The sequence below is a fragment of the Oncorhynchus masou genome, chromosome 29 (genome assembly GCF_036934945.1).
Source record: "Oncorhynchus masou masou isolate Uvic2021 chromosome 29, UVic_Omas_1.1, whole genome shotgun sequence".
Taxonomy (NCBI): domain Eukaryota; kingdom Metazoa; phylum Chordata; class Actinopteri; order Salmoniformes; family Salmonidae; genus Oncorhynchus; species Oncorhynchus masou.
This window is the reverse complement of record NC_088240.1, coordinates 25,408,461-25,425,198: the sequence shown is the minus strand read 5'-3', so window position 1 is coordinate 25,425,198 and position 16,738 is coordinate 25,408,461. Positions and strand designations below refer to the sequence as shown.

General features: G+C 44.4%; 1 protein-coding gene across 1 annotated transcript in view; it reads left to right on the top strand.

Moving 5' to 3' along the window:
- Nucleotides 1-16,738, top strand: part of LOC135519260 (protein ITPRID2-like) — a 44,058-nt gene that overhangs the window by 21,415 nt on the left and 5,905 nt on the right. The window contains exons 9-16 of the mRNA XM_064944395.1: nt 526-1,265; nt 1,798-1,858; nt 6,512-8,781; nt 9,011-9,073; nt 9,772-9,902; nt 10,509-10,653; nt 10,963-11,019; nt 14,473-14,970. Of these exons, the coding sequence (XP_064800467.1) occupies nt 526-1,265; nt 1,798-1,858; nt 6,512-8,781; nt 9,011-9,073; nt 9,772-9,902; nt 10,509-10,653; nt 10,963-11,019; nt 14,473-14,970 (3,965 nt within the window). The remainder of the gene's footprint in view (nt 1-525; nt 1,266-1,797; nt 1,859-6,511; nt 8,782-9,010; nt 9,074-9,771; nt 9,903-10,508; nt 10,654-10,962; nt 11,020-14,472; nt 14,971-16,738) is intronic.

The window sequence follows — 16,738 nt, the reverse complement described above, 5'->3', positions numbered from 1 at the left end:
TGAAGAATGCCTTGCATGGCTAAACATGGAGTTTTCTAGCTGAAGTATATGTTCATTAAAAGTAGTTAAATCTACGCCCCTGTTTGTCATTATATAAGGAACAAACATAACAACCCCTCCCAGTTAAGTTTGTGAGAAGTTTTGTCACTAACTGAAGTCCTTGCTGTTTCTGTTTTGTAACAAGTGTTGATTTTATGTACAGCATACTGATCATTGGAATTATGGTTGCCCTGTGAGCTGTGACAGCCTGTGCCTTTCTGTGCCTGTAAAGCTGATTTTATTGTCATGATGCAGCTTTCGCTTTCATCATCCTCCAGCACCCATGAGGGCTGAATCTGCTACTAAGAGAGACAAATATAAGCAGGCTTTCTGGAGACTAGCTAGCTAGAGCCTTGGGTCAAAGAACTCAGGAGCTCATTGTTTCTATTTTGATTCTTAGTTTATCAATTTTACTCCCTCTTTCTTCCCCAAAACTAGAATTTGTATTTTAATTACAGTTTCCTCTCTCTTTTTTTCCCCCTAAAGGTCGTTTCCGTCAGATCGCGGTCCTGACCACAGTGGCCAACGAATTATTCCATCTCTACTCCCAGGTGTCGGGCCAGCCCGTCCAAAAGATTTGCAGCCTGGATGGGGAACCCCTTTCCATCGTCACTCCTTCTCCTCTGACGAAGAACAACTCAGCCCTGAACGCAGCCAAGATCCTAAAGAAGACCATCACCAAGCATAACCTGTTGGGTGGGGCAGCAGAGGAAGTCTCTCATAGCCCCACAGCCCTGTCTACTACCACAGAGAAACAAGCAGACCAATTGAGTCCAGGTACAGGGGACAGCACCATCACTACTGACTCCGGCCACAAGGGGGAGCTCAAGCAGAAGGCCTTCATGAAGAAGGAATCTACTTCTCCGGCGATGTTGACTGAGGACAGCCACTCTAGAGGCAGCGCTGAAGCCCCCCTGAGCATCAACGGACACCACGCTGGAGTGAATGGAAACAGTCCTAAGCTAAATGGAAATAGCCTGGCATTGACAGGAAGTGGAGAAAATCACATTTTGTTCACTGTCAGTGTTGTCCCTGAGGAGGCCCAGGAGGGTGACCTGAGCCTGTGCAGCGAGGCTGACGTGGAGAAAGAGCACCAGGAAATCCATCAGAAGGGCCAGAGGGCCATCCGATCAGCCCCAGACGAGGACCCTAACTACAGCCTGATGCACAACGCTCACATCACCCACCACCACACGCAGGCCAAGGATTCCTTTGAGATGGAAGAGGTAGGAGGACCATACTCACACACAGGTTGAGGGGGGTTCAAATCTTGGCTTAGTTGTACTGTTGCACTGCTCCCTCCAGTTTGAGAAGGAGGTAGGACCGTCTGGAGAAACAGAGTTGTGGAAAGGGGTTCAATTCTTGACTGAGTTTCGCTATACTGCCCTTCCAGTTCAATATACATTTTTGTCTCCTGGTTCTCACACTGGGCTGTTTTTTAAAAACCCTGGTTTTAGCTGTCCTAGCAGATATTGTGAAAAGCTAAGGTCACGAACTTGCGTCTATAAATAAGTAAGAACAGTAAGAGAGCATATGGAGGACCCTGGAGACCAAGTTATTATTGTGACTCCATCTGCAGTTTGTCCCTCCTCTCTCTCCAGATCTAGCAGAATGGGGTAATAGTTACAGTAACTGGAGGGAGGGGGCTGTATGCATCAGAAGTGTGTCAGTGTAGAAGTTGCCCCAAGTGTTTTTCTGTTTGGCTTTGTTTCACCACACAATAGAAGTAAAACATAAATGTTTTATCTATCCTCTCAGGTCCAGAGTAATAAGAATGAAGCTCTACTTGGAACTTGCAGCCCCTCTAGAGCAGGCAGTGGTGAGTCTGGCATTCATGTTATACACCTTATAAGACATTATAAAGGCTCATACATGCTTATAACAAGTCATAATACTTTTCAGATTGATGTAAGGTGTTACCAAACTTTCCAACGTGGATATCCACTAATATGATTAATCATTTTATTACGTTACAAAACCATATGTTCTGTTGTTGATCAGTAAAATTAGTTCACTGGCATAATCACCATCTCTCAAATAATCACTAACACTTTGTTGTCTTATACAAAGTTTTTAAATACTACTGTAGTGTACTCTGATGGAATTTTCCATATTGGCCTTTTAGACAAAAAGAAAATTGCTACTTAGAACACATGGACCTGTGACAATCCATTATAATTGAGTGACCCATCTAAAACAAAGTGCCATTTTCCTCAGGAACTTATACATGTTTTATTAGATAAAACCTTATATAACAACTCAGTGTATTTATTTTCCTACTGACCATGATACTCTATTAGAACATAGAGCCTCAGGGATGTGCTCTTCAGAGAATCACTATAACCCAAAATACATGGAGCTGAAGTTAACTAAATGGATGACGTCTGCTCTCTGGTGGATTACTCTGGACTTAAAAAAAATGTGTGTTTAATACAAGTTGTAGAGATGGGTTGGATGTTTACAACAAAACAGACACTTGCGCCACTATGGGGCAAAACAGATGGGGTTGGCTTAGATTGTTGATAACATGTTGAAAACATAAAGTTGCAGAATGAGCACTTGTCTCAAATACATCGTTAGTTGTTGGTTCGGTGGTTCGCAGGCTAGCAAATTTGAGCCATATTAGCATAGACATCTCAAAACATCTCAAAACAAGACATGGTATCAAGAACAAGATCAAACGAGCCCCTTGTGATTTACCAAATGGCCGTTACTTGTGATTTTTTTTTTGCTAGCTAGCTATCTGTCCATCCAGAACCATAACACACGGCCTTCAGCCCCATTGACACGTGCGCATCGTTTTCATGGCTTTGTCAGCAAACCCGTCTATTGTAGATGCAATGCAAGTGAATCATATCCCTGTGTTGCAAAGATACCAATGGAACACAGATTATTTTTTTACTCAGTGCAATGTGTCTCGTAATTCCTATGAAAATGTTGATTACTTATTTTGTTGAAAACCCAGATTGATGGTCATCATGGACGTCACCGGGACCTGGCTACGATTTTTGGTCAGGACCGAATCTTTTTCGCTGCTGCAATGGTGTAAAAAAGAAATACTGAATGTAATGCGCCACTTAGTTCATAGAGCTGTGGTTAAATGAAACTCCCGAAGTCATTCAGCTGTTATGTTCAGGGTTGTAGTGCTGCTGGACCGCAGCAGAGCGACGCCCGCCACTTATCAGAATGGTGCTGTCTAGCAAGATCACTTAATGATGAATTAGTCATCTACATAACACACCGAATATGCAAGCATAATGTCAGGCTACGGTTATTCCAAAAACACCATGTCATCTCTTAGAATAATTGTGCTGACATTTTTATTTTTTTCTCATGCGGAGCTGTGTTTAGCTCCATCTGCTCTGAAATGTGATTAGTTTGGCTGGGTAGCCACCCGTACGTCATTCAAGAAGATCCAAATGCATATTCCCATGAAACTGGTTGGGATCAAATGGTTGGCATGCATTATTTACGATAAGGTAGGCTTAATTTGGTGTTTTAGATTTAAATATTAATTAACATTTTCTTTTTAGCCATTTACAGTATGTGTAGGCATTGCCAATCATGCAATTTGGATGATGCATTGTATGTACAGTACCAGTCAAAAGTTTGGACACACCGACAAATTCAAGGGTTTTTTCTTTTCTTTTTTTACAATTTTCTACATTGTAGAATAATAATGAAGATATAAAAACTATGAAATAACACATGGAATCATGTAGTAACCAAAAACAAATCAAAATATATTTAAGATTCTTCAAAGTAGCCAACCTTTGCCTTGACAGCTTTGCATACTTTTGACATTCTCTCAACCAGCTTCACCTGGAATACATTTCCAACAGTCTTGAAGGACTTCCCACATATGCTGAGCATACTCTGGATCTTCCTTTCCTGTGTCGGTCCTCATGGTCCGTTTCACCGTAACGCCTGATGGTTTTTGCGACTGTATTTGACTAAACTTTGAAAGTTATTCAAATTTTCCGTATTGACTGACCTTCATGTCTTAAAGTAATGGTGGACTGTCGTTTCTCTTTGCTTATTTGAGCTGTTCTTGCCATAATATGGACTTGGTCTTTTACCAAATAGGGCTATCTTCTGTATACCACCCCTACCTTGTCACAACACAACTGATTGTCTCAAGCGCATTAAGAAGGAACAACATTTAGTTTTGATGTCTTCACTATTATTCTACAATGTAGAAAATAGTAAAAATAAAGAAAAATCCTTGCATAAGTAGGTGTCCAAACTTTTGACTGGTACTGTATATTCTAAAATAATTTAAACAAAAGGCTTCATGTCAGTACCATCTTTCATTCAGAAATGCTGGTTTAATAATAATAATGATAATACAAATAAAATGCCGTTCCCGTAGGCTAACTAAACAAATAGCACTACACCACTGGTTATAATAAATGTAAAGCAATTGACATGTGTGGTCAACTGATAATTGGGACAGCGTCATGGTGCTGCTTTGCGACAAGCATGGAAACTCATCTCGATAAATCAATCATGGACAGATTTTTGCTTTCAGTGAATCTCTTTGGATATTTTGTCAGAATTAGGCTGGGAAATGTTAGCTACATTGAGGTGAGTGCTCATGATCATTAGTTAAGCAAATTAAAGCAATGCAGATTTTCTCAACACACACAAAATAAGGAAGATAGCCTACCTGATGAGCTTCCCTGATGTTTTCCTGAACTTTACAATACTTTTCTGATGCATTTCAGTCACTTAGCCTACTGATGCGAATACAAGTCATCAAAGGTCATAAGGCCTACATTGTTTCAATAACAATATAGCTCAAACAACTTTTGGCTTCATTGATTTACTGAATTTACTCTCTTGTAATTGTAGGCTAGGTTACTTGCTGAAATATTATTTTAAATATTATAGTAACAGTAGGCCTCCTACACCATAAGCTCTAAATCAAATCAAATGTATTTATATAGCCCTTCTTAGATCAGCTGATATCTCAAAGTGCTGCCCAGCCTCAAACCCCAAACAGCAAGCAATGCAGGTGTAGAAGCACGGTGGCTAGGAAAAACTCCCTAGAAAGGCCAAAAGCTAGAGAGGAACCAGGCTATGAGGGGTGGCCAGTCCTCTTCTGGCTGTGCCGGGTGGAGATTATAACAGAACATGGCCAAGATGTTCAAATGTTCATAAATGACCAGCATGGTCAAATAATAATAATCACAGCAGTTGTCGAGGGTGCAACAGGTCAGCACCTCAGGAGTAAATGTCAGTTGGCTTTTCATAGCAGATCATTGAGAATATCTCTACCGCTCCTGCTGTCTCTCGAGAGTTGAAAACAGCAGGTCTTGGACAGGTAGCACATCCGGTGAACAGGTCAGGGTTCCATAGCCACAGGCAGAACAGTTGAAACTGGAGCAGCAGTGGCGCCAGGTGGACTGGGGACAGCAAGGAGTCATCATGCCAGGTAATCCTGAGGTAGGTAGTCCTCTGAGAGAAAGAGAGAATTAATTAGGGAGAGCATACTTAAATTCACACAGGACACCAGATGAGACAGGAGAAATACTCCAGATATATCAGACTGACCCAAGCCCCCCAACACATAAACTACTGCAGCATAAATACTGGAGGCTGAGACCGGAGGGGTCAGGCAGGAGACACTGTCCCCATCCAATGGTACCCCCGGTCAGGGCCAAACAGGCAGGATATAACCCCACCCACTTTTCCAAAGCACAGCCCTCACACCACTAGAGGGATATCTTCAACCGCTAACTTAGCATTCTGAGACAAGACTGAGTATCGCCCACAATGACCTCCGCCACAGCCAAACCCAAGGGGGGGCGCCAACCCAGACAGGGAGACCACGTCAGTGACTCAACCCACTCAAGTGACCCACCCCTCCTAGGGACGGCATGGAAGAGCACCAGTAAGCCAGTTACTGACCACAATCAATTGAATTAATAATAACAGGTATTGATTATTTGGCCTTGGCGAGAGCACAACGAATGGAAGGAAACAGCGCTGCAGGAAGGGGTGCTGGAAGTGCTGCAGATTAATTGAAATACATTTGCCAAATTATATAATTATTCTTATCTCTATAAATAAATGACATAATTGAAAGTACTACACCAGCATAATTTAGCCACAGAGGATCAATAGCTTATTCATAAAAAATATATGTAGATTGTGTTTTGTCACATTTATGAGCGCATAGGCCTAGTTAGTCTACAGTCGGGAGTCCTGCAATTGGGCAACCCGCATGGTAGCAGAGAGAACAGTCTATGACTAAGGTGGCTGAAGTCTTTGGCAATTTTTAGGGCCTTCCTCTGACACTGCCTGGTAGAGATGGCAGGAAGCTTGGCCCCATTGACCTACTGGGCCATACGCACTAGCCCTGCCACTTCCGATGAGCGTCGGAGCCGGTGTAGTGCGACTCAATCTTAGCCCTGTATTCACTCTTTGCCTGTTTTGATCTCTCTCTCCCTCCCTATCTCCATTACAGAACAACAACTGAGAACAACCAGCCAGCAGTCAGACAGTAGTGGTTTTGCAGAGGGCTCCTCTACTGATGGCTCAGCTAACAATTTAAAGATACAGGAGAGCGCTGACAGCTGTGACTGTGAGACTATGCTGATGTCCTATGCTGGGGAGGTGACCACTCCTCTAGCCCTTGAACACCCTGCCTTAGAGAGGCTGCAGTTAAAGAAGGAACAGGAGGAGGAGGATGTGCAGATACCTTCTGTCCTACAGAAACACCTTGAGGAGGACTGGAGGGGGAGCAAGAGCCCTATTGGGGAGGAAGAGCAGCGGCAGGAGGTGCCACAGTACACCTTCCACCAGTTACCTAAACCAGAAGATAGAGGAGTGGCCAAAGACTCGGAGCAGGACCAGCAGCATAGCACTGCTGAGGAAGCTGTTTCTTATCCTGCCTCTGAGACTCCTCAGTCAACTCCTGAGACTTGCCATACTGTTGAGGCTGATCCTGACACGGCTACAGTGCCTGGTCCTACAGAAGACCATGGCTCCATCCTGACCCCTGACTGCAGCTCCTCTGGTGCCCCAGCCAGGGAGGGTGTGACTGACAGGGTGGAGATGGATGCCAGGCTCTCCAGCCCTAGACCCAGCTGCCCCATCTTCAGTGCCTCACCCAGGGTCCACGGGGCCCTCTACAGGGCCCAGCAGAGGGCCTTGTCCCCAGGCCTCCAGGGCCCCTGCATGGAGGGGAAGGTGAGGGATTTGTTCAGGAGAAGAGTCCCCCTGACGAGGTCCCGATCCCTGCCTACCTCCCTCAGCCCCTCCTGTGCGGTCTCCTCTGTCAGGATCCAGTTTGGCCAGGGGACAGTCAGGCACTGCACTCGGACGGTCTTTTCCTACCGATACGCCCCAGAAGTGGAGGAGGAGGAGGTGCAGGTGCAGGTGGAGGAGGAGGTGCAGGTGGAGGAGGAGGAGGAGGTGCAGGTGGAGGAGGAGGAGGTGCAGGTGGAGGAGGAGGAGGTGCAGGTGGAGGAGGTGCAGGTGGAGGAAGTGGAGGTGCAGGTGGAGGAGGTGGAGTCCATTGTGGAAGAGGAGGTTCCGGAGGAGGAGTTTCAGAGCAGAGGCAGCTTTTGCTCTATCTTAATTATCAACAGAGAGGCCGAGCCATCTCATGGCCCCAGGCTACAGAGAGATGGGGAGCTGAGAAAGCTTCAAGGCAGAGTTCCCCCTTCCCCCCTCGCCATCCCCCGCCACCTGACCCTCTCAACCATCTCACTGCACAGCCACAGCCCCCCTCCTGAGTGGGGAGAGAGACCTCTGGTGGAGCACCACCGTGCCTGGAGCACCTGTAGCGTACCTAACCTCACCCAACGTAACCTGGCACAGCATAACCACCCTAACCTGAACCACTTCAATAACCCTAACCTCACCCAGTACAGCAACCCTAACTTAAACCTCACCCAGCACAGCAACCCTAACTTAAACCTCACCCAGCACAGCAACCCTAACTTAAACCTCACTCAGCACAGCAACCCTAACTTAAACCTCACCCAGCACAGCAACCCTAACTTAAATCTCAACCAGCACAGCAACCCAGATTTCAACCTCACCCAGCACAGCAAACCTAACCTGGCGCACTTCAATTACCCTAACCTCACCCAACACAGCAACCCTAACTCTACCCTCACACAACACAACCTAGCCCAACACAATAACCCCAACCTCCCACAGCACACAGCCCCCAACTTACCCCATCATATGGCCCCTAACCATCCTTACCAGAGTCCTCCTTACACTAACAACACAGCCCCCAACTTACCCCATCATATGGCCCCTAACCATCCTTACCAGAGTCCTCCTTACACTAACAACATGGGCAGCACCCTTCCACACAACTTCCCGCACAGCACACACTACCCCTTTTCCCCGTACAGCTCCTCCTATAATACCCCGCCCCATAGCGACCCTTTCAGTTCACCTTACTATAACTACCACGGTAACCCATATAGTGGGTCCTGCAGCTACCTTCATAGCAACAATCATTATACTGCCCATAGCTCTTACTCTAACCCATCACACACACCTTCCAAACTGCCTCCACATCTCTCTACTGCCCCCTATGGAGAACCATACAGTACTCCATTCCCTGGCCACCATCATCTGTTTCCTTACCCCCATGGAGTTGACCCTATGGGGGCAGCCCCTAATTCCCACCCTCCACCAGCCCTGTCTACCACTGAGATGCAGCTCAGACGGGTCCTTCATGACATCAGAGGAAGTGTACAGAACTTGGCTCAGGTGAGACAAAACAACTACACACTACTACTGTAAGTCGCTTTGGATAAAAATGTCTGCTAAATGGCAAATATAGTATAGTAGTACATATGTGTTCTATAACATTCTGCAAGGCTCTTTGCAGTTTTAAAACCTAACACTAGTCATCCCACCCATAATGCAAGCAGAGACATTTGCACGCTAGTTTATCAGTGACTAAGTATTTGATCTGTGGTTTCCCTGCCCTCAACAGAATTCATCAGAATGCAGAGCAGATGTTTTCAAACGTCAGACATCTGCCCAGCCACTGTTTGAGGTATTCACTCACCTGACCTGCCACTCTTAAAGAAATTAAATTCATGATTACCAATTCTGTCCTCCAACCTCTCCTGGGGTGTGTCTTTGCGGTTGGGAAATAGGTCAAAGACAACTCTCTGTGGCCTTTTGTCAATTTGATTTGCTCAACTCCTGCGTCCTCTCCTCCGTCCTCTCTTGCCTCCTTTAGAAAAAGGTCAAAGGTAATCAAGGAGAGGCGGCATAGATGAAAATGCACTTGTATGAAATTACTCTCGCTCTTCATTCGCACTTCATCAGGCAAATGTTTAGTGGGAGTGGATCCCAAAATAAATGTGTAAAGTGATAAAAACAAATTAAGTTAGTTGTGCAAGACATGTTATAGTTACAATTATAAGTAGCATATTGCTTCTAAACCTGTGCATGCTTTTCTCCTCTGACAAACGAAAGCTGATTCAAAGGGGGCGTGGCAGATATCAAAACTCTTCCACAAAGGACTCCGGTAGATTACAAATTACTATCCTTGATGAAAGGTGGCTATCGAAGAGGACAGTTCCGTTCATGTACTAACAAATTGACACTCGTCGACCACTTTTCTGTTTCTGGGTCACAGAGGAGAGACTACAGAAGACAGTCTTTTGCCCAAATGAAAATCTCCCTGTGTCTCTGTGACAATAGACAATAAAGTAATCTTCTTCGATGTTGTCCTCCTCCCCTCAGACCTCTCTCCAGAAGGAGCTGCAGGCTAAGAGGAGGAGTCTGAGTGTGTTCCGGACACAGATGATGGATCTGGAAGTGTCCCTGATGAAACAACAGGCGTTAGTCTACCAGCACCTCAGTCACGACGAGAGGTAGGCTTGAGGCCCTCGGACACAGATGTTAGCCGAGTCTGTGACAGACAGACATGCATGCATGCAAGTGTCTTAATGGGGCGTTGGGCCACCACGAACCAGAACAGCTTCACTGCTCCTTGGCAAAGATTCTACAAGTGTCTGGGACTATATTGGAGGAATGCGACACCATTCTTCCACAAGAAATTCCAACATTTGGTGTCTTGTTGATGGTGGTGGAAAACGCTATCTCAGGCACCGCTCCAGAATCTCCCATTTAGTGTTCAATTGGGTTGAGATCTGGTGATTGAGGCTGTCAGTGCATATGGTTTATATCATTGTCATGCTCATAAACCCATTCAGTGACCACTCGTGTCCTGTGGATGGGGGCATTGTCATCCTATATGGGCATAGCCATGGTAGCAAAATCAATGGCCTGTCCAGCATTTTTATACATGACCCTAAGCCTGATGGGATGTTAATTGCTTAATTAACTTGGGAATCACACCTGTGTGGAAGCACTTGCTTTCAATATACTTTGTATCCCTCACTTAAGTTTTTCTATTATTTTGCCAGTTACCTGTACCTACATGGTAACAGTGGTCTCTTTCTGTTTGTGATTGCCAGGCAGGAGGCGGAGCAGCTGCAGGGCCTGCGGTCAGCAGTGAGACAAGAGCTGAAGGAACTAGAGCTCCAGCTCGAGGATCGGCTGCTGACCTTGAACGAACAGCTCCGCTCTGCCAGCCACTGCAGTCTCTACCGCCACCGCATGGTCGGTACCTGAAACTACACCTGGAAACACACACACACACACACACACACACAAAGCCCGAACCGACTGATACTCTCTTACTTTCTCTCACTCGTAACTCCTATAAATGGTTTGTCATAACTCCGTTTGCTCATGGCACCTACTGTGGTTCCTCTGGGTTCTTCTCATTTGACATGACATCAGGCTGCATGTACATCCCTACTCTTGTATTTGTTGTTTCGGCACCCATCATATCATCCCGTACCTCTTCTTTAATGTAACATTTGTGTGGTTGATATTTATCTCTCCTTTCTTCTGTATGGTATGAAGAGCGGTCACAGCATGTACAGCCTGTCTAACAGTTCTGCTCTGAGAGCTATGGAGCCGGTGAGTACCTGCAGTGGGTCTGGGCTTTTATTTCATAGGTTGTTCCTCCTGTAATGGTGTGTTCTATTCATATAAATATATTGTTATCGTCAATATGGCTGCACGTCCAACCGTCACAGAACATTCACATGAATAGGAATGTCTGTTCTTGGAATTATAATTCTACAGTGCATTCGGACCCCTTGACTTTTCTTTAAATTTCCCCTCATCAATCTACACACAATACCCCATAATGACAAAGCAAAAACAGGTTGGGTTTAAAAAAACTGAAATATCACATTTACATAAGTATTCAGACCCTTTATTCAGTACTTTGCTGAAGAACCTTTGGCAGCGATTACAGCCTCGAGTGTTCTTGGGTATGATGCTACAAGCTTGGCACACCTGTACTTGGGGAGTTTCTCCCATTCTTCTCTGCAGATCCTCTCAAGCTCTGTCAGGTTGGATGGGGAGCGTCGCTGCACAGCTATTTTCAGGTCTCTCCAGAGATGTTCAATCTAGAGGTTGACCAATTATGATTTTTCAACTCCTATACCGATTATTGGAGGACCAAAAAAAGCCGATACCGATTAATCGGCTGGTTTTTATTTTATTTTACATTTATTTGTAATAATGACAATTACAACAATACTGAATGAACACTTATTTTAACTTAATATAATACATCAATAAAATAATTTTAGCCTCAAATAAATAATGAAACATGTTCAATTTGGTTTAAATAATGCAAAAACAAAGTGTTGGAGAAGAAAGTAAACGTGCAATATGTGCCATGTAAGAAAGCTAACGTTTAAGTTCCTTGCTCAGAACATGAGAACATATGAAAAATGGTGGTTCCTTTTAACATGATTCTTCAATATTCCCAGGTAAGAATTTTTAGGTTGTAGTTATTATAGGAATTATAGGACTATTTCGCTCTATACCATTTGTATTTCATTAACCTTTGAATATTGGATGTTCTTTACATTTACATTTAAGTCATTTAGCAGACGCTCTTATCTTATAGGCACTTTAGTATTGCCAGTGTAACAGTATAGCTTCCATCCCTCTCCTCGCTCCTACCTGGGCTCGAACCAGGAACACAACAACAACAGCCACCCTAGAAGCAGCGTTACCCATGCAGAGCAAGGGAAACAACCACTCCAAGTCTCAGAGCGAGTGACGTTTGAAATGCTATTAGTGCGCACCCCGCTAACTAGCTAGCCATTTCACATCGATTACACCAGCATAATCTTGGGAGTTGATAGGCTTGAAATCATGAACAGCTGCTGGCAAACGCTCGAAAGTGCTGTTTGAATGAATGCTTATGAGCCTGCTGCTGCCTACCACCGCTTAGTCAGACTGCTCTATCAAATCATAGACTTAATTATAACATGATAACACACAGAAATACGAGCCTTAGGTCATTAATATGGCCGAATCTGGAAACTATCATCTCGAAAACAAGACGTTTATTCTTTCAGTGAAATACGGAACCGTTCCATATTTTGTCTAACGGGTGGCATCCATAAGTCTAAATATTCCTGTTACATTGCACAACCTTCAATGTTATGTCATAACTACGTAAAATTCTGGCAAATTTGGCGGCCCAAACTGTTGCATATACACTGACTCTGCGTGCAATGAACGCAAGAGACGTGACACAATTTCACCTGGTTAATATTGCCTTCTAACCTGGATTTCTTTTAGCAAAATATGCAGGTTTAAAAATATATACTTCTGTGTATTGATTTTAAGAAAGGCATTGATTTTTATGGTTAGGTACACATTGGAGCAACGATAGGCACCGCATCGATTATATGCTCCACAGGACACGCTAGATAAACTAGTAATATCATCAACCATGTGTAGTTAACTAGTGATTATGATTGATTGTTTTTCATAAGATAAGTTTAATGCTAGCTAGCAACTTACCTTGGCTTACTGCATTCGCATAACAGGCAGTCTCCTCGTGGAGTGCAATGTAATCAGGTGGTTAGAGCGTTGGACTAGTTAACTAAGGTTGCAAGATTGAATCCCCGAGCTGACAAGGTAAATATCTGTCGTTCTGCCCCTGAACGAGGCAGTTAACCCATGGTTCCTTGGCCGACATTGAAAAAAAGAATGTATTCTTAACTTACTTGCCTAGTTAAATAAAGGTGTAAAAACAAAATCGGACAAATCGGTGTCCAAAAATACAGATTTCCGATTGTTATGAAAACTTGAATTCGCCCTAATTAATCGGCCATTCCGATTTAATCAATCAACCTCTAGTTCAATCTGGTTCAAGTCCAGGCTTTGGCAGGGCCACTCAAGGACATCCCAAAACCACTCCTGCGTTGTCTTGGCTGTGTGCTTAGGGTTGTTGTCTTGTTCAAAGGTGAACCTTCGACCCAGTCTGAGGTCCTGAGTGCTCTGGAGCAGGTTTTCATCAAGGATCTCTCTGTAGTTTGCTCCGTTCATCTTACCCTGGATCCTGATTAGTCTCCCAGGCCCTGCCACTGAAAAACATCCCAACAGCATGATGCTGCCACCACCATGCTTCACTGTAGGGATGGTGCCAGGTTTCCTCCAGATGTGATGCTTGGCATTCAGGCCAAAGAGTTCAATCTTGGTTTCATCAGACCAGATAATCTTGTTTCTCATGGTCTGAGAGTCCTTTAGGGGCCTTTTGGGAATACTCCAAGCGGGCTGTACCTTTTACTGAGGAGTGGCTTCCGTCTGGCCACTCTACCACTGAGGCCTGATTGATGGAATGCTGCAGAGATGGTTGCCCTTATGGAAGGTTCTCCCATCTCCACAGAGGAACTCTGGACCTCTGTCAGATTGACCATCAGGTTCTTGGTCACCTCCCTGACCTAAGCCCTTCTACCCCAATTGCTCAGTTTAGCCATGCGGTCAGTCTTGGACTTGGTAGTTTCAAACTTCTTCCATTTAAGAATTATGGAGGCCATTGTGTTCTTGGGGACCTTCAATCCTGCAGAAATGGTTAGGTACCTTTCCCCAGATCTGTGCCTCGATTACAATCCTGTTTCGGAGCTCTACGGACAATTCCTTTGACCTCATGTCTTGGTTTTTGACATTCACTGTCAACTGTGAGCCCTTATATAGACAGGTGCGTGCCTTTCCAAATCATATCCAATCAATTGAATTTACCACAGGTGGACTCCATTCAAATTGTAGAAACATCTCAAGGATGATCAACATAAACAAGATGCACCTGAGCTCAATTTTGAGTCTCATAGCAAAGGGTCTGACAAAAATGTAAAAATAACTGTTTTGGCTTTGTCATTGTGGGGTATTGTGTGTAGATTGTTGAGGATTTTTTGTTATTTAATCTATTTTAGAATAAGGCTGTAACAAAATGAAAAATAAAGGGAAAGGGTCTGAATACTTTCCGAATTCATCGTAAGGTTTTACCTGTCGCAATTCACTATGTGTCATGCTTGTGGTTTGTGTGGTTTCTCCCTCCAGATGTTGAACCTGCTGAAAGAACCGCTGTACCTGCAGACAGAGCTGGGCTACGAGGGATGGGCAGAGAGCAGACCAAGCATGGCACCCACTCCGAGCTCAGGCCGCTCCTCCAGATCAGCCAGTCCAATGAGGTCCTCTAGATGTCACCCAGACCCCTCCCACACCCCAGAGCTGCCCCTCCCTGGTCCCCAGAAGACAGAGGTGTATCGAGCCTCCATCTCCCTCACCCCAGCCCCCCCTCCACGGCCTGGTGCCTCCACAGGGTTCTCCCAGGGCCAGATCAGTCCTCTAGAGGCCCAGGACCATGCCATAGACCAGGCACTGACAGGAGAGCAACATCCAGAGGATCGAGGGCAAAGAGAGGAAGAGGGCAGAAGAGGAAGAGGGGTAGCTGTAGACCCTCACCTGCTAGAGGAGAGGGGTAGGGAGGGAGGAAGAGGAGGAAGATTAATTGTAGGAAGGGCAAACAACCCCCAGCTACAGCAGCTCATCAAGGAGGTAAGTGAGCTCAGTGTGTTCTAAGATTCTATTTTAGAATAAAGGTCAACATAGAATAGAATCTCAATTTTAGAATACGGACAACATTAAGATTTGTCCTTCACTGAACTATGAGTGCTCAAATTGTACCCTGCCCAGTGCCTGCCAGTATTTGTGTTTGAGGTGCAATAACAATACCAATATCGCCCAGGACATGTTTTATTATGTCCTTGCTCTTTTATTGTGTGAAAATTGATGTCCGAGGGGAAAAAAGTGTGTGTTGTTTGCAGTAACTTGTTGTTGCAATGTTGCACATGAAAATAGCAGTTTCACCATTAAGGATTCCAGCTTTAGTTATTTTGAGGGATAAGAGGGGTGTGTTTTGTGGTTCACAAATCTCAGTTTAAAACCAACTATTTATGAAGCCCTTATTACACCAACAGAACAGGGTGTACTGCCAATCTTGGGCTGTGTTCATTAGAGCACTCTGTTATGCAACGAAAAACAAGCATTTCTTATTGGGCAAGTTCTGATACTGAGGCACCTCCTTGTTTCACTCAGTTTCTCAGCATTTTCTTCTGTTTGAGTGGAGTCAATTAGTTATTCTGTCCCTTCCTATCAGAGACGATTGATACATTTTTATTTTATGTATTTTTTTATTTCACCTTTATTTAACCAGGTAGGCAAGTTGAGAACAAGTTCTCATTTACAATTGTGACCTGGCCAAGATAAAGCAAAGCAGTTCGACACATACAAGACACAGAGTTACACATGGAGTAAAACAAACATACAGTATAAACAAGTCTATATACGATGTGAGCAAATGAGGTGAGATAAGGGAGGTAAAGACAAAAAAGGCCACGGTGGCAAAGTAAATACAATATAGTAAGTAAAAGACTGGAATGGTTGATTGACAGTGGAAGAATGTGCAAAGTAGAAATAAAAATAATGGGGTGCAAAGGAGCAAAATAAATAAATAAATACAGTAGGGAAATATGTAGTTGTTTGGGCTAAATTATAGGTGGGCTATGTACAGGTGCAGTAATATGTGAGCTGCTCTGACAGATGGTGCTTAAAGCTAGTGAGGGAGATAAGTGTTTCCAGTTTCAGAGATTTTTGGATGGTCAGTTTTACAAGGCTATGTTTGGCAGCACGAGTGAAGGATGCTTTGTTGCGAAATAGGAAGCCAATTCTAGATTTAACTTTGGATTGGAGATGTTTGATGTGGGTCTGGAAGGAGAGTTTACTGTCTAACCAGACACCTAGGTATTTGTAGTTGTCCACGTATTCTAAGTCAGAGCTGTCCAGAGTAGTGATGTTGGACAGGCGGGCAGGTGCAGGCAGCGATCGGTTGAAGAGCATTTAGTTTTACTTGTATTTAAGAGCAATTGGAGGCCACGGAAGAAGAGTTGTTGTATGAAGCTTGCCTGGAGGGTTGTTAACAGTGTCCAAATTAAGGGCCAGAAGTATACAGAATGGTGTCGTCTGCGTAGAGTTGGATCAGAGACTCACCAGCAGCAAGAGCGACATCATTGATGTATACAGAGAAGAGAGTCGGTCCAAGAATTGAACCCTGTGGCAACCCCATAGAGACTGCCAGAGGTATGGACGCAGACCCTCCGATTTGACACACTGACCTCTATCAGAGAAGTAGTTGGTGAACCAGGCGAGGCAATCATTTGAGAAACCAAGGCTGTCGAGTCTAATGATGAGGATGTGGTGATTGACAGAGTCGAAAGCCTTGGCCAGATCAATGAATACGGCTGCACAGTAATGTTTCTTATCGATG